This window comes from Podarcis erhardii (genome assembly GCF_964252035.2).
Source record: "Podarcis erhardii genome assembly, chromosome: 2".
NCBI lineage: Eukaryota > Metazoa > Chordata > Lepidosauria > Squamata > Lacertidae > Podarcis > Podarcis erhardii.
Genome location: NC_138498.1, coordinates 22,638,309 through 22,666,169, shown reverse-complemented (window position 1 = coordinate 22,666,169; position 27,861 = coordinate 22,638,309). Strand labels below are relative to the sequence as shown.

General features: G+C 44.0%; 1 protein-coding gene across 6 annotated transcripts; it reads right to left on the bottom strand.

The window, feature by feature from the left end:
* On the bottom strand, positions 1–27,861 carry RAB5B (RAB5B, member RAS oncogene family). 6 transcript variants are annotated; one of them, XM_081849992.1, is made up of 7 exons: positions 27,750–27,850; positions 17,308–17,422; positions 10,909–11,207; positions 8,086–8,237; positions 6,203–6,325; positions 5,160–5,253; positions 1–3,196 (listed from the first exon to the last, which is right to left on the bottom strand). In XM_081849992.1, exons 3-7 carry the CDS (start codon positions 11,069–11,071, stop codon positions 3,081–3,083), a joined length of 648 nt encoding a protein of 215 aa, XP_081706118.1. In that variant the 5' UTR covers positions 11,072–11,207; positions 17,308–17,422; positions 27,750–27,850; the 3' UTR covers positions 1–3,080. The 6 variants fall into 6 exon arrangements, with proteins under 6 accessions (XP_081706118.1, XP_081706120.1, XP_081706116.1 ...); XM_081849994.1 differs by having other exon boundaries at positions 10,909–11,204; XM_081849990.1 differs by lacking the exon at positions 17,308–17,422 and having other exon boundaries at positions 27,750–27,861.

Sequence of the window (27,861 nt, the reverse complement as noted above, 5' to 3'; positions counted from 1 at the left end):
TCTAATACACTGATTTTTTGTTTTTGTTTACTTACATTAAATACATTGGTAAATCAGCAGTTGAAATTCTGTTACCATGATTGTTATTTTAAATGCAATGTAAGAGCTTTCTCAAAAGGAAAAAAAAATAAAGAAAAACCAAACTGTTCAGAAGAGTAGAGTAAGCAGAAGAGAAAGGGTGTGGTTTTTAATAGCAAAAAGCTGCAGTGTCCTTACTTGGTCTAGGAACTAGCCAGGAAGCAGTAACCGAAGTTTGTGAGCAAGATGAAAGCATTAGGGGTTTGTTTTTGGGTTTTTTGGTAATTAAATGCAGAATCTATTTTTGCTTTGCCATGAGCCGAGAGCAAAACAGCACCGTAGCTTTGTTGGAATGGGATAGGGCACGCTTGTTCCTGCTCCTAGGTCCTTCTGGAGGGCCACAAACATCACATTACATGTGCATAACAAAAAGATGGAACTCTCCATGACAGGTTTTAACAGTGAATGCAGCTGAAGGCGCAAGGCTCCATTTCAGGGTCCTCCCTCACACACAGCTCCGCTCTTGAGATACAAGTGAAGTTTGAGAGCACAAAATAAATACTGGGGAAGTGCTACGGCACTCCCAAAGTCTTTATCAACACTGACACCAGAAATTCCATGCACAATTGCGGCGTGGAGCAACTCTGCACTTGTGCCAAGTCACAGCACACACTACTTCCAGTTAACTTAGATTTTGAGTTTTCTTGCTCAAAGCCTCGTGTAGACAGATTTGTCCGGCTCCTTCCTTAGTTGCTCCCAGCTCAAATACAGCCACCGGTAGAAGGCCATTTCAAAGGCAGCAGAATAACGCCGCATGCTGTCAGCGGTACAGGATTTAACCGTTTCAACTTATGGCTAAGAGCAAAGCCCTAAATGCACACATCTTGCTTGGGTGAACATCAGCCATTTAAGTTGCACTGGTGAATGGGAAGAGGCAAGTAAATGAAAACCTGTATCAGGCCACAGGTGCAAGCATGTGGAAAATGAGAGTGCTTCAAACCATGCCGGGGGAAATAATGGGAAAGGGTGTGCAGGTGTGTGTGTGTGTGTGTGTGTGTGTGTGTGTGCGCTTAAACATAATCTGTTCCAAGCTCTCCCACAGTAACATTCAACCATATGTGAGAAGTCTGCATGGGGGAGCCAACAGAGTACACCCAAGAGATGCTTCTGTGGGTAGCCAGCTGATTTGCTGCCAAGATGTGGACAGCACTGTGGAACTCTTACATTTTAGAAGCTGTACTCATGCTTGAGGCTTCAAGAAAAAAATGCCAGGAGGGATGGAGGCGGGAAGGTGCTATTTACCCTGGTGAAGGCCACTGTCAGAAGAGGAGCCCTTTCTAACAGAGATGCTGGGCTGCTGCTAGCTCTTCAGAGAGCAAAATGTGGGTGAGAGATGGTAGCATGCGTCGCCTTTACAGGTCAGCACTATCTACAGCTAAATTTTAAAAGCTATTACTTTGTTCAGCTAATAGCAGGGAAGTAAAAATCCCGCAACCACCCGCCCCCCCTTTAATTTATACAAATTTGTGCTGTACTATTTACAGAGAAAACTAAACACAAACAGGGCACAAACACCTATCAAGTTTAAACAGCCCTTGGGGTCTGAGAGGGGTTGAAGACAGAAGGGGCTGCTCTACCGCTCTAGACTGCCACCTCTCGACAGCTTCCTAGGGCAAGACTGGGTTTGTACACAGGGGGGTTCTGCAAGGGTATAGGAAAAAGCCAAAAGGCAAGCTGGGCGCTCCCTGGCAGGAAAAAGGGTTTAGAAAGTACAGTACTGGTCCTCCTACTAGCAGCTCTCCTCCCATCTAGCATGTTGTCCTGTTTCTGACTTGCCTGCACCCGCAGCCCCAGCCTTCTCCCAAGGACCCAATGGCCTTTCGGCAACTTTAGAACAAAAGTTCTGCGCAACGTGCAAGGCTGTGCATACAGGTGCAGGCAGAAGCTCTCAAAAGGAAACTTCAGTAGGCTCCACTACTGTATCCCAGCAGAACAAAGGGAGATTGACTTCCCTTGCACATTCTTCTTTCAGACAGCAGGCCACACCCATTTTGAGCAGAGCAGAGAATCTCTCTTAATGGGACTCTTGATAACTGAAGCACAACCTGCAAACAGCAACCTGAACGTTAACACAACAGGAGGAGATACAATCGCCTTTTTGACTTGGAAAGCTGGTCTTTTGCAGGTCGACGCTGCCACTCCTCTCCCTCCGCTACACTATCCTGGCCGCCAAAAATTTCTAAGGCATCAAAATCAAGGGCTATCTGAGGGTCTGAGGAAACAAATTACGATATTCTACACTTGTACACGCATGATTCTCAGATTTATGTCACTGACACCAAGGGCCACATTCAGGTCATAGCAAGCAAGACACGAGCGAAAGTTCAGATACAATCCTCCTCTCCGACCCAGCCACAAAAGGCTGCCCTGGAAAAAAAGATAAATGAAGGACACTGCAGCTTTTCTGAAAACTGGGAAAAAAGGAAATTAAAAAACAACTCTGGGAGGACCCCCTCAAAAATGCATTTTCTTGAGGGAGCCCATTCAACCTCGCTCTTAAAAATGAATCTACAAGAATTAAGATCTCCCTCGGTTGTGACACTCCCCACCCCACCCCACATAGCATTAAACAAAATAAAGGGAGGTGGAGGTAAAGAGAGGGTGGATGTTACAGGACCAAGAACACAGAGCAAAGACAGTGGTGGGGAGGGAGGGGCGGGGTAGAGAGGAGAGAGGAAATGTTATCTGGAGAAAACAGAGCAGGGGAATCAGAATAATTAGGTAGCTATTTGCACCTATAATACAAAGTGAAGAAAGAGTTTGTTTTTGGAAGTTAAGTCCCCGGTCGGCCTATCTCCACTTTCCTTGTGGGGGGTGGTGGTAACAGACGTCTGGTGGTGGTTTCTGAAGCATTAGAAGTGCAGTTAAACGGAGCTCTCGGGAGAAGGGAGGGAGGGCGGCTTCCAAGTGCGCCGATGCTGTTATTGGAGGTGAGGTGTGGTGTGGTGGGGCGGAAATGGAGGTTATATCTTATCTCTCGCCGGCTGCTTTAATGCCACCGTTTAGTTGCTGCAACACTGGCTCTTGTTCTGCTGGGACTGCTCGTGAAGGTCCACCCCTCGATTCCGACCCACGGCACCCCCTGTGCTCTGGGGCTCGCTCTTTGGCAGCTTCTTAGCTAGAAGGAGAAAAAGCGATACGTGTTAGGTGAGGGGGAACTTCCAACTTCCTGGGTTCGTCCCCCTTTGGGATTAAACAACAGGAGTAAAGTTTGGAACAAGGACATTTCGGCTATGCAGAAATCTGGAACTCCTCTATCTCCTAAAGCCTTCCCAACTCACTTATTTTTAATGCTCCAAATGGCAGGTGCAACAAGCTGTCTGCAGTTCTCGTATTGCTCAGCTTTTGTACTGTTAATGTTAGGTTTCCTTAACAGCGGCTGACAAATCTCCATTATAGTTCCACCAAGGTAACTACAAATATGTGTTAGATTGAAAGCAAGGTAGGTTTGAACAGTGACAGTTTCAATGAAACAGAGTTCTGCAGAAATATTTCACATTCCTGATAAACTAGAATTTATAAAGGGGCTGGTTTGTTCTAGGAACACCCCCCCTCAAGTGGAGCAGTGGTGGGGGCTATGGAGGTATTTCCTTCACTCCCCGCCTCTGCCGCCTCCAAGAGTCTGAATTTGGACTTGCCGTTTGGATTAGCTGCTCATACATGATCATTTACCCAAAACAGATGAGCGACGCAATTGTAAGCCTGAAGTGCAGGCAAAAAGCATGTAGCATTGCCACTGGTAATAGCCAGCAGTTTTAGGCCACTTTCCTAATCCAGGGCAGGGCTATGTGTTGCAACTTCTGTTTAAAGAAGAATGTGCAGGCAGAGCCAACTCATCCTGCAAAACACACACTGAGGAATCAAGGGAAAAGTTCTGAGTTTCCTGAAATACTCTGTCTTGCAGTCCAACCAATGACTGCAGGTGATAAAAAAATTAAAAGGGGGAGGGAGGGAGTGCAACAGACAACAAAACATGTCTGCAGGCATCTGGCAAAGCACAGCTATGCGGCTCCTATTCCTCAATGGTTTGGCTACAGCACGTCATATAATGGCCAGCAAAATAAAGTAAATGGAAAGGCAGGACCTGTGGGAAGGAAAGGCTAAAGCGTTCAGAGATGCAGAGTGCGACCAAATATAACGTTCAATCTCAGGACCTCTACTAGCGTCAGTGTAAATAGGCAGGGCTTCCTGCACCTGTGGAAGTCCCTGGAAAGTATCTTCACCCATTTCAAGACTCTTTGATTTCTTTGTAAAATATCCTAATGACGCATTACGGTGAAACCCTCTTTGAAAGTAAATATATTGCCTAACATGAGATTGCTTTGCGATGGCCAGAAAGTACAGTACTTGTAGCCTTTATGCTGGTCATGTTTTCATTCTTAAGAATACCGTGGATTAACAGTAATAGGAAAGAATGGAAAACAGAACGAGCACAGCTTGATACCCATCAGTAGCAGCACTCTTAGCCCTGTTCCTGAAAATGGGTGTAAGCAGGTTATTTATTTCAGCATTTGCCAAAATTTGATGTATGGAGGACCAGGCTCGTGCTGGGAGGTAGCAGCATGGCAGAAAACTCACCAAGAAAAAGGGGAGATGGAAGAGAGAGACACAGAGAGAAGGAAGCAGCATACTCCCTTCAACCTGTATTTAAGGGCCTGCAGCCCTTTCCATCTGCAAGCAGACCTGCGGAACTTCCACCCTGTCAATACAGAAAGCCTCAGGTGGGCCTCAGTACCTGGGGGCCATTCCCACAAAGGTCCAATATATGAAGGCTGCACATGGTATAACGATGTCTGAAAAGAAGCATGTCAAGGAAAGCCCAAAAGTCTCTAGCTGTTCTGCAAGTTGAGACCTGACGGAATATTTGCAAGACACCTTTCATTCTCTTTAGCTGGCATTTGCATCTGCTATAACAAGGTGGGAGGATCTAGCCCAATACCTGCCCCAACCATTGGCTACTGGGCAGTAACCCTAGGCAGCAGCAGGCTGCGGAACTCAGTGTACAACTTAAAGTGAAGCCACATGAATCTTTAGAGAGACAGTGCCCCGATAAACAATGCAATGTAGTGTCTTTGGGTTACCTATCGCCAGGAAGAGATCATTAACATTCATTGCTGTCTTGGCTGATGTCTCCATAAACAATAGACTGTTGTCATCTGCATAAGCCTGGGCCTCCTGCAAAGAACAAATGTAGGTCTTACTTTTAGAACAAGACTGCATATTCTAGATTGCCCAGATCAATCTGGGCAGACAGGCTTGCTCAGGTTTTTTTTTTTTTGTTTACAATACAATAAAGTACCAAAAGGCTGGACTATCTTGAAGGAGTGACAAATCAGGTTGGGAAGTTTGGAGGGAGAGGGAAGCATATTCCTCCTGATACAGGGGTACCTCGGTTTTTGAATGTAATCTGTTCTGGAAGACAGTTCGACTTCTGAAATGTTCGAAAACCGAGGTGCAAAGGGCAGCCTGCAATTTCAATGGAGAAAATTGAAAAAACCTCAGTGGAAGCCTTTTGGCTTCCAAGGCGCGTTCGAAAATGGAAGCAAGTCCAGGTTTTCGAAAACTGAAACGTTTGGCTTCCAAGACGCTCAAAAACCGAGGTACCACTGTATTATTATTATTACTAATTTGATTTCTTACCCACCCCTGACAGAATGGCTCAGTTGGTTAGAGTGTGGTGCTGATAATGCCAAGGTTGTAGGTTCGATCCCTGTATGGGACATCTGCGTATTCCTACATTGCAGGGGGTTGGACTAGATGATCCTCAGGGTCCCTTCCAATTCTATGATTCTATTCTTCATCACTAGCTTCCAGGTTGAGTTACAGCCATTTAAAAATACAATATTAAAATCAATTAAAAACAAAAAAATGATTTTAAAAAATAGGCCAGGCCCTAAAACTCTGTATCTTAGGTGTCAATGGCAAGGATAAAGAGGTCTTCAGCATGTGATGAATACTATGCAATAATGTGTCAGATGCACCTCTTAGGGATGGGAAGTCAACAGCTGAGGGGCTGCCACAGAGAATGCCCTCTCCCGGGCTGGCAAACTACGGACCATTCCTTCTGTCTTGAAGTAAGAGTGAGTACAATAGACACCTGAGGGGTTTGAGAAGCTCTACTTACTTCATACTCTACCATGCGCTTATTGGCAAGATCCGCCTTATTTCCTGCTAAGGCTATGACAATGTTTGGGCTAGCTTGCCGCTGGAGTTCTTTCACCCATGTTTTCGCTCGTGCAAACGTTTCCTATCAGAAAAGGAGAGGCCAAAATGTCAGGTGTGCAGTCAGAAGGGACCAGGATTCCTATCTTCAACCAACTCACCCAATGTGCACCTGCAGTACGTTGAAACAAAAGGCTTATTCCAACTATCACTGCAACAGTCTATTGGTGGACATGCAGGTTCTTGAGGTCATAATCAGACCAAAAATCTACTATGATTGCTATTATTTTAGTTTCTTACCCCACCACTCATCATAAGGCCCCAAGGCGGGTTACAAGAATTGAAAATCCAACATTACAAACAACTTACAACCGCAAAAATAGGGTGGATCCTAAAATTATACATCTCAGGTGGCAAAGGCCTGGGTAAAGAGGTACATCACCTCCAGCTCATCACCACCTCCAAGCACTGGTCTGACACTACAACTGCTTTTCCCAATACAGATAGAACAGAGAGATGGAGCTGGGTGTCATCTGCCTATTGATGAGACTTTGCTCCACATCTCCTGATGACAGCTCCCAGTAGCTTCACACAGATCAGTGTTTCCCAAAGGGGGTGCTGGAACAATCCAGGGGGGCGGTACTAGCCTAGGGTGAAATTCGGGGCGTTGAATAAAAATAAGGGGGCAGTGGAAGCATAAAAAAGAAGAAAATCCATTCATACATGTTTCATCTGTTGTGTAATGGTATTTACTGCCAGGTTGGGCACTATTGTGGGATGGTCACAATGCCTCCCCTGGATCCGAAGGGTTTTCCTGGGCTTGGGTGAACCCTTTTTGGCTTCACCCAAAGCCTGGAAGTGGATTGCAGCTTGCCTGCCTATTTGGCCAAAGGCAGATGGGCTGCAGCACTGTCCCTGTCCCAGGGGCAGATTGGATTGAGCCATCAGGCTTCACTCCGCGGTCCACCCCATGGGTTTTAATAATTTTATAATTTCAAACTTCAAGGTGTCTTCTTCGCAACAACAGCAGTCTCTGCTATGTTGTAGGGCATAAGTAGAAACATAGATAAACAAAAGAACACAAATTTGTCAGTGTCTTTCTGTTTGTTCGCTTAAATAAGGTAGATTTCCAGGGGGGTGCTGAGTAAAAAAATATTCTGAAAAGGGGGTGGTAGGTCAAACCTAATTGCTCTGGAAGGGGCAGGTGGGGCCCAGGAAGACATGCTGCAAAGGCACCATGGTTCTTAATTCCTGCAACACCACACTTAGGCTGCAATCCTAAACATAGCAACTTGAATGTAATTTGCACTCATCTCAGTAGGACTTCCTAAGTAGGTTTTTCTAGAGTGTAAATTCCTATCTAGGTATCAGGGTGTAAATTATACTGATCTAAAATTCTTTGCTTTAAAAAAAATCCGAACTACCCTGACCTCTATGAAGTGTTGATCATATTTATTCAAGGCATCAAGGAAATTGTGTTGCTTACTCCAGAACAAATGCAAACTTGTGGTTTTAACTTTTCAAAAAACAGCAAATCAGCCACTAGTCGGGAAGCTTGTTTATAGCAAATGTTTAATGTGAACAAGGCAATGCTTTGGTCAGACAGAGGGTCTTACTTGGCAGCAATCACCTGAAGTTTCTAACCCATAATTGACTGTGTTTAAGTCTTTAGATGGCCTTTGTTTCCAACAAGCTTCATCTGAAATGGGAAAGGATGCTCAAAGGAACTGAGGCAGCATCAGCTGATAGACACTTCCACTGTAATTGTATGAGGTCTCCACACTGTTGGTTTTAACCCTGATACTGCCCTTTTTCCCAAAAAGATAGCAAACAGTGCATGCTTACCTGGTTGGTTATGTCATACACCACAATGGCAGCTTGAGCCCCTCGGTAATACATAGGGGCCAAACTGTGATATCTTTCCTGACCAGCTGTGTCCCAGATCTCAAACTTTACCGTTGTGTCATCTAGGCAGACAGACTGTGTGAGGAAAGCAGCTGCGAAATGAGAAGGTGAAGAGTTGGCTTAGGGACCCGACAAAATAGATGCAATCATTTAACTTTATATATCATAATTACAGTGACTGAATTTTTACTATTGTGAACCAGCTGAATCACCCATGGGGAGACCAATCAAAAAGTGTTATTAACCTGATAATATTCTGACCTCTAACAATCTGTTAAGAAATCTCCAAGGCTGCATGGAGCAGCTTGTACAAAAATATGCATGAACGCAAATAATATGAAAACTTTTCTCCTGTAAATATTGTGGGTTAGCCCTAGACATGTAGAAAAAACATATGGTGCAGGTTCAATGACTGTACCATTATGAATGGTGGAAGAACCTAATGTCTGAATGTTACCTTACACACAGACACACACAGACACACAGAGCTCAACCCCCAAATATCCCCATCTCGCAGAAGGTAGCCAAAAAATGATGGTATTTAGGGTGGCTGCCGGTGGTAAGACCTTAAAAGGACTCAGCAAAAATCTTAAGGAAGCATTATGGAGGAATTTAAGGGAAAATGCATTCCATGTGCACCAATACATAAAGCAAAAGAATACTGGGGTTGTTTTACAGTGGCCTTGCACCTTTTGCATGGGGGTTACATTCTGGGGATGATGCCCATATGCAGAAACACATATAGTCAAACCACTCTCTTGGTACTGCCCTCTCATGAGCAAACTTAGCTTCCAGAGCTGGCACACTAAACAGGTCTTACCCCACACGCAAGGCGGAGAGCTTTTAAGCGCTCCACCTTGCTTACCGGCTGTCTGGCGTTGTCTGTCTGTCTTGAGTTCCTGTGAGATCTCACCAGAGAGCCCCATTAGCAAGTCTGAGAGATTAAAAGCGCTTTCTACACTGAGAAAACCCTGCTTTTAAGCATTCAGCCTTTTGTGCGTCTAATCTGTGTGATTTCAACTGTCAGCTCTCAACTGCATAAAGTTGAAATCAAGCAAGTTAAACACGCGCAAGTTGTGAGTACACTGTACTGCATAAATACGGGTAAGGGATTTTAAAGGGGGTATGAGGTTTTATAGAAGTACTTCTGTGATCATTTAGTTTTCTGCGGTACATTTAGCAAACCAAATCTAGAAAAGAACACTTTTAAAAAAAAGAAACAGTGTTCTCTCTCTCTCTCTCCAATGACTGCATACAATATTTTATGGATAAAGCAAAAGATTATGAGTAGTCTGTAAAATGGGTGAAGGTAACTGGAATTAAACAGTGTATTAACTCAACAGCAGGGAACTGTGGGCCCATGGGCCTAATTAGCCCCACAAAGTCATTTGGGCAAATCATGCCCACCTGCCAATCACCTGATGTCTGACACAGGATAGTAAAGGGATTTTTCACCTCTAACCTAAGTACCAAAGCCCTAAAATCAGAGATAAGCCCTGTCTGAGAGCAAATAACAGAAGAGGTATCTTGTGCCTCACAAGGCTAAGTTAAAAAGATAAAATCCCTCTGTCTTCTCTTTAGAGAATCTCCCTAAAGAGCACAAAAGCATCTTTCCAGTCACCTCCACCCCAGCGATGGAGAGGGCTAGGAATGCTTGTTTTTCATATGCGTGTATATGCCCATCACATGAATGTATGCATATGTGCCTGCAAGTATGTATGTGTGGAAAAAAGGGAAAGTGCACTGTGTACCTGGCACTTGTGTGTTTGACCATGGGGGGGGGATAGAGATCCATGCACTTTCCCCCTCTTTTTGTGTGTCTGTGTTTGTTTGGCCTTGCCCACTTTTGTCCCAACCATCACTGAAACGTAGTACCCAGAAGGATGGGCAAGTTCCAATCTGGTCCTCAGGCTGAAACAGGTCTCTCCCTCCCCTCCCCCACTATTATTAAGTATATACTGTTTTAACTGCAACTATGGGGGGGGGGGGTCACTGTATTTTAACAATATGGGTGCATTTTTTTAAAAAAAAACAGCAACCATTGCACTAGTATATTATGATTTAAAGGTAAAGGTAAAGGGACCCCTGACCATTAGGTCCAGTCGTGGCCGACTCTGGGGTTGCTGCGCTCATCTCGCTTTATTGGCCGAGGGAGCCGGCATACAGCTTCTGGGTCATGTGGCCAGCATGACTAAGCCGCTTCTGGCGAGCCAGAGCAGTGCACGGAAACACCGTTTACCTTCCCGCCAGAGCGGTACCTATTTATCTACTTGCACTTTGACGTGCTTTCAAACTGCTAGGTTGGCAGGAGCAGGGACCGAGCAACGGGAGCTCAAACCACCGCGGGGATTCGAACCGCCGACCTTCTGATCGGCAAGTCCTAGGCTCTGTGGTTTAATCCACAGAGCCACCCGCGTCCCATATTATGATTTACTGATGCCTACTTGCTTGTTTAAGACCTCCACCCAAAAGAGCAACCAAACCATGATGCTAACAGCCTTTCAAAAAGCAGATTCAGCTGCTGGGGTCGGACTATCACCCTTACCACCTGCAGACTTCCAGAGGGCTACTGAAAGGGTAAAGAAGCACAGTAAGTGACTATGCTTCGGGATGAAGGTGTTGGGAAGTACACCCTATTTGAAAGTGGATGACTTTGCCCGGGGGGAGTTTGTTATGCTGGAATCCAAAGGTGCTTTCCTAAAATTTAGGCTATCGATTTTCCTCCCAAGAAGAGATCCTCCCCCCCCCCCAAAAAAAACTCACCACCTATGGTGCTCTCCTGGTATTCGTGGAACTGTCCCTTGACAAAACGCAGCACCAGGCTGGACTTGCCTACTGCCGATTCGCCCAGTAGTACGAGCTTGAACTGACAGATCTTGCTGGCTTGCGACTGACCATTCGGCCTGGCAGCTCCTCTGCTGGTCATGGCCTGGATTCTAAGAGCAGCCTGTGCTCCAGCCAATGCAAAAAAACTACCAGCTACCGATCAGACTTTGTGAGTATAGGAGCTTTTGGCCTGGAACAGGTTGACAACTTCGTCCAACAGCTGTAAGCAACTCCTTCTGGGGGAAAAAAAAACAGGGGAAAAAAACAACAGATTGATGTGCTGTGCTGGACAGGTGAAAAACACTGAAGGCTTGGGATGTAGGCGCAATAAAGACAAGTGAAAGGTATTAAGTTGAATCGAGCAGTAAAACTAGCTTCAGTCAAAACCTGAGCAATTAACAACAAAAACATATTTGGTTCCTCAATTTGTGAAATGGGGGGGGGGGCAGCCCTGTCATTCAAGGGGGATGTGTAAGATAAGCATGGGCTTTCCAACCAGATGTCAGGATGGATATCCAACAATATTTAGCCCAGAATCAGCACAGTAACCTGACACCTGACCAGACAAGCCACAGACACACTCTATTCAGCCGGGAAAGAGTCAGATTCCTGGTTATCTGCATTGTAGCTAAACACAGCATTTGGTATTGTAATGTCAAAACACCAAGAACAAACTTCAGAGGAGACAAGCTGTTATTTTATTTTTTAAAAAATTAATCTCCTAGAGCAAACAAACCCTCCAGAATTAGCCTTGGAGGGGAAAGAACTCCCATGTGCGGTGAAACGCTGTGATCCATGAGTCAGCAACTACTGCGGATGTCTTTCCTGCTCACATTCTTCAAGACGTCGCAAGCAGTTTCTGAACTGGATTTTTCTTCACATCACATGGCACCAAGAAGAGCCAGGGCTACAGGGACAACACCCCTGACCCGGCCCAGAACGGTATATTACAACAGTGCTTAACATCTTAATTACATCATGAATTTGGACCAAGCTGCCCGTGAGGTGCACATGCAGCTGTCTGAGGTTCACAAGTATAACTCATCAGCTCAACGCTTTTCTTCAATGAAGTTTTTCTTCACACCACAGGCCTGCTTTACAGATTATTCACTATTGGGAGGATAGATAAACATCACAAAAGACACCAGGGTGAAGATTTCAAATTCCTAGGTGATAAGGCAGTTACCAAGTCATGAACCTGAGCGTCTTATGTCCCGAAGCTGGAAGATGTGTTTCATTTGCTTCCCAGTGCACAAATGGCCCTGTCTCCCACCATACATTTTCTGAAACAGATCGATTGGTAAGTTGGAAGTAAAAATGTGTGACACCACACAGACATTTGCTGGTAGCAAAGCAGACGGTACAGTCTATCTCCATGTTTGTTTACCACCTTAGATTTGGATAATTTTGGATTTTTTTAAAAAAGCAAGCTCATAATAGCTCACAGATTCCTTTATTTCAACATGGAGATGTACCTGGAAGCAAAATCCTAGCCACCCACCCTTAAAAATGAACTCCAATAAAACATTAAGTTTCTGACAGGTAACAATTGAAATCATAACCCATGCAAAAAAGCCTCGCTCACACACAAGCTTCTCTCAAGGCTAGCCACCTCTGACAAGCTTCTTGTGTGGGTTGATATTTTTATTTAAGCCAGTTTTGAGCAAGAATATAAAAGCTGAGGGCAGCGAGTTAATTCTCAAGAATCTTCCATCACCACTGCATTACTAACCCCCGCTTAAAAAAAAAAAATAACAACCCAGGAACTGCAGCATCTTCAGGGAAAGGCTGAAACATTTCCTAAAGTTTTCTAAACATCAAGTTTTGCTTCCTCTTTCTTAAAAGCAGAATTCTGGGCCACCCAAGGTCTGCATTCATTATCTTATTAAGCTAATTATGCATGAGCCTCTTGCTTATGGCAAACATCTCCTCCACAATGAGCAGCAATTTAAAGCGGCAAATACCTAACTAACCAAAGCTTCCCATTCCATCTGAACAAGTCAGGATCTTAACTCAACTTCAAACTCAGCAACTTTAAATACAGCAAAATTCAAAACTTGGCTAGAAACGTCGTCCAGGATTCACCTAAGGGTTCCACGAGTCAAAAAAATAAAATCAATTGTTATTCACACAATCCAAGGCTGCAAAATGGTTAAGACAAATTATCCAGAGAAGTCCCTCTGCACTATGCACCCAGATCAAATGTGGAACACAGTTAAAGCCAGCAGCACAGACGTTCACTGGTAGCAAAGCAAATAGTATGTATTTAGATTTAGTTTTGCTGAATCTGCTGAAGATAGGAAAACACTTCTTTCCTTTTCCAAGAACTCTCTTGTGAGAGTGAGAGTGAGAGAGTGCAGTTGAGCAATGACCTTGCAGACATCCTGCCCAGTCTCCCTGGGAAGAGAGCTCTGTGCACTTCTAAAGAAGCAGTTTGCACAGCTGCTCCCTGGCTGCTCCGGGAACCTTGCTTAAGTGACACGCTGCCCTGTTTTATGCAGAGATCCTTCTCTGCCCACATGTATTTTCCAATATGCGTCCAGAAAACCAGAGAACCGCAGAGTTGGAAGGGACCCCCAGGGTCATCTAATCCAACCCCCCTGCAATGCAGGAATTTCAACTAGATCGTATTAGAATCATAGTCGCTTCTTCTGCTTCACTTTGCATATTTGTAAAGGAATCTCAAAAGCTTCAAAAAGCAACAGCACAAGCCGTTTCCTATAAAAGGAAGCCAAACTCAGATATGTGCTCCCCCTGGAACTTCTGAGAGCTTGAGGAAGTACGGTGCAACTGGTGTTCGTATTGGCGATTATGTTTCCTTGAGCTGGAGTCGCTGAGCCAAAAATGGAGGATGTGGCAACAGCAGTGAACAAACCATTTGGCATTTGGCATCCCTTTGTCTCTTGCATCTCCTGTTGACTCTGCTCACCCACCCACCATCTCTGTTGAGATTGCAAGCTCTTAAGGGCAGGGATCTATCTTTTGGGTATGCAAAGCTCCCTGTGCCCTAATATCATCATCAAAATGCTGATCACTCGTCTATGCCATTTCCTTACTGTGAAAACTGTGGATTGCACAGCAGATATAAATTTTGTATATTGGAAATGGGGAAACATTGTTACAATTTAATTTAATTTAATTAGTTTTAATAAAATAATAATAAATAAATAAACAAACAAACAAATTTTATCATGCTGATGAAGAAACAGCAGAAAAAGTCCAGGATAAGGTGCTGCCTAAAACATTTGACCAAATGCGCCTTTATAATGAGAGATCATGGAGAGAACACTACCTGTTGCCAAGCGTGTCCAGCAGTTTTTGCATGATAAACACATGCAGCTACGGTCTGAGGCGTTTCCTACCCAAAGGATTGTACGGCACCGATATACAAATGAAAATTAAAATTAAGGAGGGTGCAACTAAAGCTTTAAACCAAGCCGTTGACCTAAGTTTAGTATATTGCAAACTGTTGAGAACAGCCTCGCAGTACTATTTCTTGAGCTTGTCAGCAATATTAGGTTCCTTCGTGCAAATAAGAGTCCAGCTAAATAGAAACCTCTTTTGCACTTGATGTTTTGCTCCAAACAGGGCAAAATTATTGTTTCAGCTTGGTTTTCAGACCCTTGATCCTCTTGGTTGCCCACCTCTGCACACCTTCCAGCTTGTCAATATCCTATGATTCTATGGGCACTACCACTTGAGACAATCTGCAGCACAATCTCTTCCTCTTTTGGTAATTTATTTCCAGCAAGGCTTCATGATTTCACAGTAAAAGGTATTTTAAGGGTGCACTACTCCCTGAGATGATTTTTACACCCCCCACCAAAATAACCCATTTTCGTTTGCAGGATAAATCCCAGTAATACACAGCAAAGGCATAACCATATTGGAAACCCTTGTAGTGTGTTTTCTGTACATTGAAGTATTTTTCTGCTTACAAGGCCAGAGAGGGTGAACTGGGTGTTTGGCTCCTTACTTCAGGGCACCTGGAGCACTTCTATGTTACGTGATCAACCAAAGCGGAATACTTTATGTTGAAAGGTAATGAGTTTTAAAAACTTTTGTTTCTGCCTAAAACAAAAAGGTATCTACACTCTACAATCCCCTGCCCCAAAACTGATCAAGTGATAAAATGCTATCACTAGAAATATTTTTCAGCAAGCTTCTTAAAAGACACTGCCAAAGAAAGAGACACTAAAAAGACCAAACTAGCCCACAAATCCATTTTATGCTTTCCTTCATATATGTGGAATGCTTTAATCTTAATTTACACTGTTGCTTGTAAATATTTTGCAGCAGCTTATTTAGGAACTGGCATGCATTCTAGCAACAATTAAAGTGTTCAAGAGAACCTTATAATAGGTTGACATCAGGAGATCTTCCCTACATAGTAAGAGTGCTTTTGGGAAGTAGTTTTCTTCATACCTTGTGTTTGAAGGGCACTCTCCTAAGCAGTTTAATCAAGCAACTTTAGAGGTGACCTGATTAAGGAGACGGCATGTGTAACAGGGGAGAAAGCACTGAGCACTGAATAGAAAACTGGCAAAACAAGTATTTTCGGCGTAGCCTAAAGTTGTAGGCAGGCACATTCCAGTCAGAAGTAAGGAGCAGACCAGAAGTGCATTTATGAACAAGCCATTTGCGGAAAGAGAAAGTTTCTGAAAGCCAAATATGCATTTGTTGGCGGGTTAAATTACTGGGTTGGCAATGACATCTAGGGGCGTTCAGTTGTCCCAAGAAGTTTTACTATCAAGTATATTGTTACTTCGTTCACAAAACCCGTAAGGTCCTTTATGCAGTTCAATAAACATGCACCAGAACAAAGTCATCTTTCTCCAAACCTGTCAAAGGAAACTTTCTAGAGCTTCCTCTCTGCACTGAAGGAGTTTTAACACAGTGTCTAGCAAGGCATTATTGTCTCCTTTTCCTATTAACAAGGAGCGCCAACTAGCTTCACTGCTAAGGTAGATAATGCTTGACACCATGGTAGAATGGAAGCATATTTAAGAAATCGGCAGTTGAGAATGATTGGCAAGGACCTGCAAGTACCGTATTTTTCACTACATAAGGCGCACCTACTTTTTTTGGGGGGGGAGGATTCAAGAAAAAAAATGCAGTTCTTGGGGGCTTTTGTGGGAGGTGGGGGAAGTGAGAGAGCCTTGCTCTATCCCTTCCCCCACCTCCCGCAAAAGCCAGGGTTAGCCATGCGAAGCCTCCCCAGGGCAGCGGGATGAAGGCTCCCCGCTACCCTGTAGAGGCTTCACGGGCTACCCCAGAGCTGCTTGACCCAAAGAGCAGGTTGGGGAGCAGCGGAAAGGCTGCTCCCCGAGCTTGTGGGGCTGTCGAGGGAAGCCCGGGCTCCCCCCCTCAGCCCCAGGGACCACACATTCACTCTATAAGACGCACAGACATTTCCCCTTAGGTTTTAAGAGGAAAAAATTGTGTCTTATGGAGCAAAAAATACGGTATATAGCCTTGTCAGAATGTAGTAGATAGACAGGGGTGGGTGAGAGAGAGGCCAAGCCCTCCCTCTAGCTCATGCAGTTCCACAGACTGCCTTAGCAAGTCATAATCTCATCTTCATCACCCACAGGATTGTGGTAAGGGAAAGATGGAAGAACATGAGCTGTGTTAGGATGACGGACTTAGACTGCCAGTCTAATCTACCTCCAACACTGACCATGCCAGAAGCTCACAAGCAGTACATAAAGCCAGTTGTCCCTTGTTTGTTTAGTAGAATTTATAAACCACTTAATCCAAAACCCTAAATAGTGTATAAAAAAATCCAAAACATACAAATAAAATCAGCAACATTCAAAAACAAGTATGCATAACTAAACTTTTAAGTATATGACCATGAGTTTGGGAGGACAGGTGGAACACAAATACGCCGCTAGTTCACTACAGTCACTCCTACGTGATCATGCTAAGTTTGCCCAACATTGTAACAACCGACTTTATTCAGTGTAATATCAGAATCAAAGAAGAGAAAGAAAAATCGGTACATCTTAGCTTCCACCATAGGTTATCCAAATTTACAAGTAATGGTACCTGCATCCAGGATGGTACCATACAGCTTGGAATAAGGGGCATTTTAGAAGTTGGTTTCACACACTTCTGTGAACAGCTATCCACAAAAGTACTAGGCATGGACTCCAAGCCTGACTGCAGCTGCCTGCTCTGGCAAGTAAAAGAATGAAACTGTTAACATGAGGCTCAAATAGGCTTTGAAGTTTGTTTGTGCTGCTAATCATCCAAATTCTAAAGGTGTGGAGACATAGGAAAATAGAAAGTCACTCTTAAAAAAGCATTAAAGGGTGGGTCCAATGATGTTACCTTTGCTAATCAAACAGGCTTAAAATCAAAGGGGAAGGCTTGATCTCTCTGAAGTCCTGGGTCAGTCTGGAGCAAGTGTTTCCAATTTCAAACTGCTGCCCTGAACTGTGAAAAGCTACATAGAAAATGAATAAAAGTAAGAGTGAATGAAAAAGAATCATGCATATTTCTCTCCTTCCTTTGAGTCAACCAAAGGAGCAGTTTAAATTTAGAAGACCAAATTTTGAAACTAGCAGTTCTTTAGAGGAGAAGGGAACAGGATGGCCAAATATTAAGCTCTCTCGTACCTGGCGGGCCATTCTGACAACCTCAGACATCACTGTGATCTGTTTTTCCTTTACAGCACACGTTGAGATCAAGATCCCAGTGGAGTTTGAAGTCATTGCTAACCAGCGCTGAATTCAACTCCCGCTTTTTTTTTGCTTTGCTTGGTAGCACCAACTGGAACCAATTCCAGCAGGGTTTACATTTGGTACCAAGTTTAAAAGGCACTGGAAACAAGCCCCACATGCCAATGACCCATTGGAAATGCATTTTAAGGCCCTCAGTTGTGCCTCTGCCACTGCATCTTTACATGCTCAACATCAGGTGGGTATGACATGGGGAAAATAACCTCAGAGGCCTAATTAGGACCCCTGCTGGGTCTAGTTAGGTCTGCAGACTGGATATTTCTCCCTGCTGCTTTTGAAGATCATTTAGCTTGTCCTATGAAATGCAATGGTAGAATCAGAACTTTGTAAAATCAGAGACTTTGTTAAGCCTCTACTTCAGCTAAGCAAAGATGCTCAATGTTTTTTTACAGCTTGAACCTCCCAAGTTCTCTCAAAAGCACACACACACACCCCGGCACTGAACGGTCCTTAATCTCCTACAAGTGTGCACAGTCTTTCCGTTTTAGAATAATGTGACAGAGAGTCAAATAGGGCTGGGCAATGTTAGGTTTTCAATATCGCGGTGTATCGCCAGCAAAACATGGCGGTTTGGCGATAAACCACAATGTTGAAACAAGCTGCACTGGCCCCAGCTGGTGAGGCGCTGGGACAAACTGCCTCAGCTCTCACGGTGGGAGATGAGGCACTTTCAACCCAATGCCTGACGAGCTGGGGACACTGCAGCTGGCCCCAGCCTGCTGCTCAGCTCTGGGGCGGAAAGGCACCTGCGCCCAACTAAGCGACCCCCAATGTCCCAGTGAGCAGGAGTGGGATCAGGGCTGCTCAGCTGAAGAGCACGAAGCCTGCTTGCATGCAAGTACCCCTCAATGGAAAAGTGTGATGGAGCATGCACCTCCCCAGCTGAGCAGGCCCGATCCAGCTTCTGCTCCCGTGCAAGTGGAAGCGGGGATCTCTCAGCTGGGAAGCAGAGGCTTTGCGCTCCCCAGCTGAGCAGCCGCACCCCACTATTTGTGTGCAATAAGAAGAGGGGTCGGGGATCTCTCAGCTAGGAAGTGGAAGCACTTTAACAGAGCCTCCCCCTGCCACTGGCTTGTGCAAGCTGGTAGTGGGATGGGGGCTCCCTAAAACTGCTTGGCTGAGGCAAGGGCAGCAGCATGCTCCTCAGCCAAGACCACAATGGCAGTTTCACTCAGCGGTATATCACTGGTGAAACTGCCGCCGCTTGAGTCCCTCTGCATGTTTTTCCCTCAGCACGCTGGGCACTGGAGGAAGAGGGACTCGGGAGCCGGGGCGGGTTCACCAGTGATATACCATTGAGTGAATATGTCATCGTGGTCTGTCCCTCGTACCAGTCCTGGTGATATATCAATATACAGTGGTACCTCTACTTACGAACTTAATTCATTCCGGAGGTCCGTTCTTAACCTGAAAATGTTCTTAACTAGAGGTGTGCTTTCACTAATGGGGCCTCTTGTTGCCACTGCGCCGCCAGCACACGATTTCCGTTCTCATCCTGGGGCAAAGTTCTCAACTCGAGGTAACTCTTCCAGGTTAGTGGCGTTTGTAACCTGAAGCGTTTGTAACCTGAGGCGTTGGTAACTCGAGGTACCACTGTATTGCCCAGGTCTAGAGTCAAAGTCCACAGTTAGGTTAATCGTCAGAGGGGTTTTTTAGCGATTCTGAGAGCCCTAAGTGAAGGATCATGCATACCAACTCTCTGATTTCATTAGAAATTCTGAATAAAAATAACATCTAGAATTAAATCTTTCCAATCTCCATGGGGAGACAGTTTAAGTGATAGAGATTGAAAAACCACATCTAGCCTATGACACTAGCCTATGCAAACCTATGCCGCAGAAGCCATTTAAAACAGCCTTGCAAGTTAGCCCCCAAAGGTTACTAGCCTGCAAACAAAATCACCACCTAGTCTTTGCCAGCTCCTCTTAGGGGGCTATTAAAAAAAACCTGCAGGCCAGAAACACAGTGCTTGGGGGCAGCAGCAGCAGCAACAGCAGCACAGAGCACCCCACCAACCTGACTGGTTTCTTTGGTAGATCTACAAGAGCTGGCTTTGCCTCTATAGCATGTCAAGTACAGAAACAGAGCAGGTTTCTGGTGGAGGAAAGCAATTTTCTTAGGGTAGCCCCAATGAAGTACTTATTAGTCTAGCTCTATCAATGTATCTTTAGTGATGGAATCTGTCAACAACTTGACTTGCTACATGTCCTCTGTGAGTGCTTAACTGGCAAGCTGATCAACACAAATATTAGCTTGGTTCAATGTTTCTCAAGATTCTTCTGATCATCATTTCTGGTATTTTCCTTGAAATCCAGTGCTAAAAACAACTGTTCAGGATGCCTGGGCCATCAGGTTTCTTATTGCAGTTGCATTTTCTTGTGCTTTTAAGCCTCCCTGAGCAATTTTTTGCCCCAAGAAGTTGGCATAGAACAGGTGTTTCCCAGATTTATGTACGCAACTAAAGATTGATATGATGCCCATGTTAGCTGCAGGAAATACCAGTGTTACAACAATTGCCCAAAGAGTTTTCAGCACAATTGTTTTATATGCTCAGATAAGGTTACCCCTATTTTATATGATCTTATCCCAAATATATGAAACTTTCATAGAGGAGAGCTATTAAGTTAGGACAATACGTGTAGAGATCTGCCAAGCCAATCTGAACACTTTTTCCCTACACTGGAAGATATTTCATCATCAACTCCTTTCAGAACCAAGGTTTGGGCACTGCGTGGGTGACAACACTCGAGTTCATAGAGTTTATTCCAAGTTTCTCTGTAATGCATCCAAAGTCTCACTGGTGCCTGCACATTCAGCCTGCCATTTCCTTCCGATTAATTTAGGGTTGCAAAAGAGTTGAGAATAGTTGCTCTTGCTCCAGTGAAGTTCCCCTATGAGCTGCATATTATTTATTAGGCAATCTCTGGGCAAACAACTCCTTGGACAAAAACAGCCCATTTCTCCACTCAACAGATAGAATCATATAATTGTACAGTTGGAAAGGACCACAAGGGTCATCTGTATATACAAATAATTTTCTGTTAGTCCCTTAATATTACCAGGAACAGCTAGGAATAGATGGAATTAAGCACATAATGGGAACAAAAATGCTTAGAGGGTGAGGGAACGGATACCTGAACTACCTTAAACATTTATTGGTGCAGGGCAGGGCAGGTGAGAACATCTAAGTAGCGCTGATTGACCAGATGGAGTAAGTGATCCAATAATAATTTATTATAATTGTGTTCCTTGTTGAGAGCCAAGTCTGGTTTGCCGATACTTTTTGCAAGGGTCCTCAGAATGACCAGAATGGCCTCCACTTGGCTCTCTCTCTGTAATTCCCACTAAGACACTCAGAGAAGCCACAGAGGGATAGGAAGAACTTCTAGAAGTTCTGAGCACATCTTAGAATCTCTCTCTTTGGACTACAACTTTAATCTGTATTAACAGCCAAATGAGACAATAGTTGTATGCAGCATGGTGTGTAATGAAGGATGATGCACCTACATGGCCAGTGCAGAGAACGCTCTGTTAGAGCCACCCACCTCTGACGCCCCCTAGGCCACTAATTCATGTTCTTGTTCATATGGAAGGATAAACATGTAATAGTTGAAGTTAGTATGGTGTGATCAAGTGCTTAGCTACTAGGATGGCCACATACCAAATAATGAGTAGACAAGATACATAGGAAGCCAGAAGTCTCAGCGTGAATGTACAAAAAGGTTCAGAGTCTGGAAGCTCTGAAAGATTCCCAAGACCCTTAGGGTTCTGATTTTTATTCTACTTTTCTATTAAAAAATTAATAATGTTAATTCTCTTCTAGCCCATACAACTTGTGGGAAGTTACAACTAAAAACTCAGAGACCAGATCCCTCTCCCAACTACACTCTCTATTCTACAATCTAGTAGTCCCTGTCAGTGAGTCCATATTTGCAAAGGTGATACAAACAAAGTTCATGCAACAGAATTTGGATTTTCCACACAGAACTTTAGTCTGGCAGAAATGCCACCCATGAAGGCTTGCCACTATAAATGACATGTGGTACTACTGCCTTGCTGCTAACTTTTATCTGTGAAGATTTGCTGAATTCATCAGTTGCTACTGCAACTAATTTCTGCTTACTAGTATTTCCTGCAGCTTTCCAAATGTCTGGTTCTCTCAGGGCTTGAAACAAGCAAATATCAACAACTGAGGGACTTTGGTCTGAAGGAAAACCTTTACTCCTAGGTCTGAGTGCACACACTTAGCACAATAGTTGCAAATGGCTCTATTTGCATTGAATCTGCCTGTACCAATTCAAGGGCAAGCCTGGAAGAGGTGAGATTACATGTTTACCCCATCCCATTGTTCTAGGATGAAAGGAAAGTCTCTAAATACTGGCAGAGCAAAACGGGAAGCTGAAGTTTGCCAGGGATATTGCATCAGGGTCAGGGAACAGGAGGCAGCAGGCAGTTGAGAAATAAAATATCCAGCCCAGATTCTCATGGCCAAGAGTTTGGTCCTTTCTGTTAGTTTATCTAGCTAGACTGTGGCACAAGTACTTAAAACAGAGAGGTTATTGCCCACCATTTTAGCAATATACCCCTTAGATTCAGATTTGGAATTTGGAATAATATCTGTGATATCCTTATAGTAACACCTTAAAGACCAACTAAGTCAGTTCTTGGTATGAGCTTTTGTGTGCATGCACACTTCTTCAGATACACTGAAACAGAAGTTTCCAGACCCTTCTATATAGTGAGAAGGAGAACTTGCACAGGTACAGACTGATATCTTCTTTCTTACCACCCTTCTGAGTAATACCCCTCCCCACCTTCTCACTATATAGAAGGGTCTGGAAACTTCTGTTTCAGTGTATCTGAAGAAGTGTGCATGCACACGAAAGCTCATACCAAGAACTGACTTAGTTGGTCTTTAAGGTGCTACTGGAAGGAATTTTTTTTGTTTATCCTTATGGTAAGGCACCCAACATAACAAGACTCTCCAAAAAAGCTTTAAAATAATTAGGATTTTTCTTATGCAATTTACTCTACTTGAGTACAGTAAATTTTCAAGTCTAGTGCATGTTGCATTAGCATTTTCTCTCTTGAGAAAACTGGCAAAGTTCTGAAAAGTTAATGGTAGGCAGATATCAAAGTGAAAGCAAACCTGGGCCTCCTTTTCGAATTCCCTTCAATGTACAACCCACTGATGTAAGCAATGATCTCCCTCATTTAGTTATTTAGGGGAAAAACATATTTATATACCTTCAACTCATAAGATATCAAGGCAGAGTCAATATATAAAACATGACACACCATAGAAGCAATAGAAAATAACCATTAAAATGACTAATCAAGAAAGCTTAAAGGCCTGTCAGTATAAAAAGGTCTTCAAGGAGCACCTTTGGAAGTCAATGGCAACAATGCCTTCCCAATTTGCCCTAGCAATAAATTTTCCAGGCCTTTGTAATACAAAGACTAATCTTTTGTAATAGGTTCTATACAGAGTTGCCTAGGAAGTTTGCAAGTGAGGGTAAAATGGAGCATCTCATCTTTTGAGAAGTATGGACAGCGGTGAACACATTTTGCTCCACAGCTTGCAATGACTTCTCTCAGCTACAATTCAAAGTACAGTGGTACCTCGGGTTAAGTACTTAATTCGTTCCAGAGGTCCGTTCTTAACCTGAAACTGTTCTTAACCTGAAGCACCACTTTAGCTAATGGGGCCTCCTGCTGCTGCCGCACCACCGCTGCACAATTTCTGCTCTCATCCTGAAGCAAAGTTCTTAACCTGAGGTACTATTTCTGGGTTAGCGGAGTCTGTAACCTGAAGCGTATATAACCTGAAGCGTATGTAACCCGAGGTACCACTGTACTAGTTCTGACAAAGCCCTAAGCAACTTACGCCCTACATACCTTTCAGATCTCTTTCCCTATGTTCCACTGCAATCTTAATCAAAGGATAACACCTGTTAACAGTATGATGTGTGTTCCATGACTGAATCAATGTCAAGGACACAAAACAGAAAACTACTCTATATTTTTGGAACTCCCTCCACATGAAGCTCAAAGTCATGGCCTGAGAATATTTTGGAAGCAATGCTATATCCTTTAGTTTTTGGATGGCCCATTTTGTGGCCAGGTTTAACCAAAGTTTAGAAAAGAGTTGGAATACCACAGCATATTTTTTTTGTAATGTTCCAACCTCCCAAAAAAATGGCAGATGAGAACCCAAGAAAGGAACAACATAAATGATTTTTCTTCACCAAGATCTAAGAAGAACTAGATGCTTCAAAACATTTAGTTGGGAGTTTCAGGGAGCTCTCCATTTCTACTAATGAAACCCAATGTCCATTTGCATTTTTCAGACAGATTAAAGGCATAGCTGTTTAATATGTGTCAAACAGCCAGAGAAACTACACATGCCTATATTAGCAAATATAGTGGTCACAAAAACTGTGCAATTGGATCAAAGGTCAACCTGCATTCTGTTCCAAAATTCAGACAGCCAAACACTCCTAGAAAGCTCCGAAGTAGGAAATGAAGCCAACACTCCCCTTGTTCCTTGATTAACACATACCTTGTCTCGGTATTTTTGCTTTAAACAACAGCTCTTGAGATTGCTTTTTGCCTTCAGTGTTTATTTACTGATTTGCTATATTTGCTTATATACCACTCTTCCACCAAATGAGTTCAAAGCAGAACACAAATCTATGTTACACTCAACTTACCAAGCTCATCAATGCAATTAGGAGAGCAGGTATTTTTCCAAGATGAAAAGGGAAATCCTTCTAGTTTTCTCATATACTTTCTGGTCTCCAAACTATTCCATGTTTAAGACCACAGGAGTTCACAACCCTTTTATATAGTGGGAAGGAGATGTGTGGCAAGTTGTTAAGTCACACTGTCAAACCAGTGTTGGGGGATTTTCTAGAAAACAGATGATGCAAACATTCCTTGAACTGCTATATCCACCAGAAAAGAAGCCCAGAAGTTACTTTTTGTATCAGTGTACAGTTATGGATGGTAGTAAGCAAAAGTAGGGCAGATGCTAATGCTACTTTGCAAAAAAGAAACTGAACATTCAGGGGTGCAACTTCCCTGTTGAGAAAGTGAGTGCAAATACGCAGCATAAGCATCCAAATATGTTCTTCTCATAACACTTGTAGTGGAGGGAAAGGGTGCAGCTAGAATGGTTAAAGTTGTTAAGATATACAGGGTTGTATCCAACTTTGTTTTGCTAAGAGCATACACATTGAAATTAATGGACTTAAGTTACTCATGTCTGTTTCAATAGGTCCAGTCAAAGTATGATTAATGTTAGATCGAACCCATAGTACTGGCAAAAGCCAATAAGCTTGTGAATTGCTACAATATGCAACTTCCAATAAAAATAGCAATTTGTTACTACAAGTAATTTTGATAATTTTCATCAAGATTTTGGAAGCTTATTCCCATTAGACTACTGTTACGAACCACTCTTTGTTTTTGATTATAATCAGTAATCAAGTCTTACTCATTTGGGGTATAGTGCTACAAGTACAGAAGTATTGCTGTCTTGAAAAATCTCTCTCAAACCAGGTATGATACTTAACCAATGCCAACCCCAAAGTCATTGAACATATACGGTGACCCCGTTGTGAACATATTTTAATGTTACTAAGTTGTCTTCTAACAAGCAAAGTTGTGTTACACTGATCAAGAAAAAAAGTAGGAAGAGGTAACTTCTTTCAGAGATTCAGTAGAAACTGTCCCATCAGTAAACAATAGAAGGCTTATCACTTGACATACTGCAGACTGAAGAAGAAACTCTAGGATAAGCCCACACTGGATGACCTCATAACTCTCTGCAATCTAACTTTCGTGATTCACATCCTTCCTTTTCTTTACAGCCCTACAAATGATCCAATATCAGATTCCACACATGTGATGTGATCAATTTTATTTGTCTGCAGCACAACGGCCATTACAAAACATGGAAATAATATAAGTACTGTACCTATATTCACACATTGGAAGCAAATCTAAATTACTGCTAAGACAAAGACCAGGGAAGCAGGGACGAAACATAGCACTAATAACAACACTAGTAATATGAGATCAACAACATCGAAATACTATTAATATCAAAGAATCCTATGAAAAACATGCCAGTTCTTAAATAATCAGTATATAATGTCACATGTGAAAGTAGTCAATCACTTTATCTAAAGGTGCTGAGCACATGACTTTGTTTTTACAATTTCAGCTTAAACACCTGCAAATTTCCACCATATAAAAGACCCCCACTAAGCCTTATGGGTTGAGGACACATTAGCGTACTTCCAACTAGCTCTCTCTACTTTTCATACTGCATCAACAAGGAACCTATTTTTATTTCATTCTGTTCTCTGGGCAGTTTGCCTACCCCAATACATTTTTAATAAAGTCAAGCTGTAAGAAGCGATTATAAACCCCTTACAGTAGAGAAATATCTATGAATCCCTAATGTGCCCATCTCCTGAATATCCAGGGGATAATTACAAGGATTAGTAGAAGCATCACACATGCCTAACTAGAACCCTGAATTTAAACAGAATCAAAGACTCCCTGTGGATGCTAATCACACAATAGGTGGCTTTGCTTTGAAAAGCAACAATAATCAAATAACTTTGCCTCTCCCATGTGACTACACCGAAGAAAGAAATTCTGGATTAAGGAGCCCAAGGGAGAAAAAAAGGAAACCGAGGTACTATGGGAAGGCAGAAATGCTCCAGCACTGACAAAACATGATGGACTAAGGATAGCAGCTTCAACAGGTCAAGCAACTGTACTCAGGTCACATGACAACTAGCAAAAACTAGGGCAGCTGCAATTTCACAAGGTGGTGGTGCTACAAAAGTACCACCTTCATAATACAAGAAACAGGCTTGGAGACTTTGATATGGGCACCCCACAGCAGTGTAACCAGCTCGAGATTTCAAGAATAAAAGTGAGAGACCATGGAAGCGTGCAGCCTATGTTGCAGTGGCCAATGTTTCTTAAACTATCGCCATCAAAATAAAGACTTGTAAAGTAAGCCCTGCCAATACTTTCAATGCAAGGGTAGCCACAGTATCGAATTTACAGAAGACACAGCAATACACACAAAGGCTATTAAATGCACCCCAAGTATCAGCCAGTGCCCCCTTGACTTCCTACCACAGGCCAGGCCCATCTAGGCTCTGCTCCACCACACAGGGAAACAAGAAGCCGATTTACACAGAGTCACACCACTGGACCATCTGCCTCGACAATGACTAGCGGTGGCTCCCAGGGGTTACTCGGGAGAGGGCAGGGACTGAACCCTGGACCTTTGGCATTGCAAAGCCTACACTTTTCACCCGAGCAACCACCTTTGCTTCCACGTTTCAAAAAGGAGCCTGTCTAAATACCTCAGCCATGGCTAGCCACCAACATTTATGCCATGCTTGAGAATCCCTATAACACCACCTACATTCAATAATAAAGAAGACACATTAAAAGCACATTATTGGGGGACAAGATGTTCCTCTCCCCCCCCTCCCCACACATACACCCCCTGATGGCCTCTGGAGATCCTCACCCTGTCGCCAGCCCCCAGAGTGAAGCAAGCGCGCCTCGCCATCCGACTGCCCAGGGTGCCAAGGCCCTTCCGCCTCCACCGCCCATCTCATGTGGGTCCTCCGTGCCTTGGCAGACTCAGCCGGACGGGTCGCCCACCCTTCGTGGCCAAAGGAGGGGGGGAGGGAGAGGGCAGCCCTGCCCCCCCGACCAAGCCCCCCTCCGCCCCTCCCCCACGCCAGGGATCCTCCACTCGGCCTCTTCCCCGTTCCCTCAGCGCAGGCCCAGGCGCCCCGGTGAGGCACTTCGCCACCCCTTCCCACCCGAAGGGCCCGACTTCTCCCCACCCCACCCCCCGGGGGTAGCCAGGCAACCACCTCTCCGAGGGAACCCCCGGCAACCACGCTCCACTCGGCGAGGACACTCGCTCAGGTAACCCGGACAACCGTCAAGGCCCGAGCCTCTCGCCCCCCGCCCTCCTGTGGGTACCTGAGGCGGCTCCGACTCGGGGCCCCCCCCTCTTCTCGGCCCCCGTCTGCCTCGCACACAAACAAACTAGCTCAACCGAACCCACCTCTGCGCCGGAAGGCAGGGCTTAGTC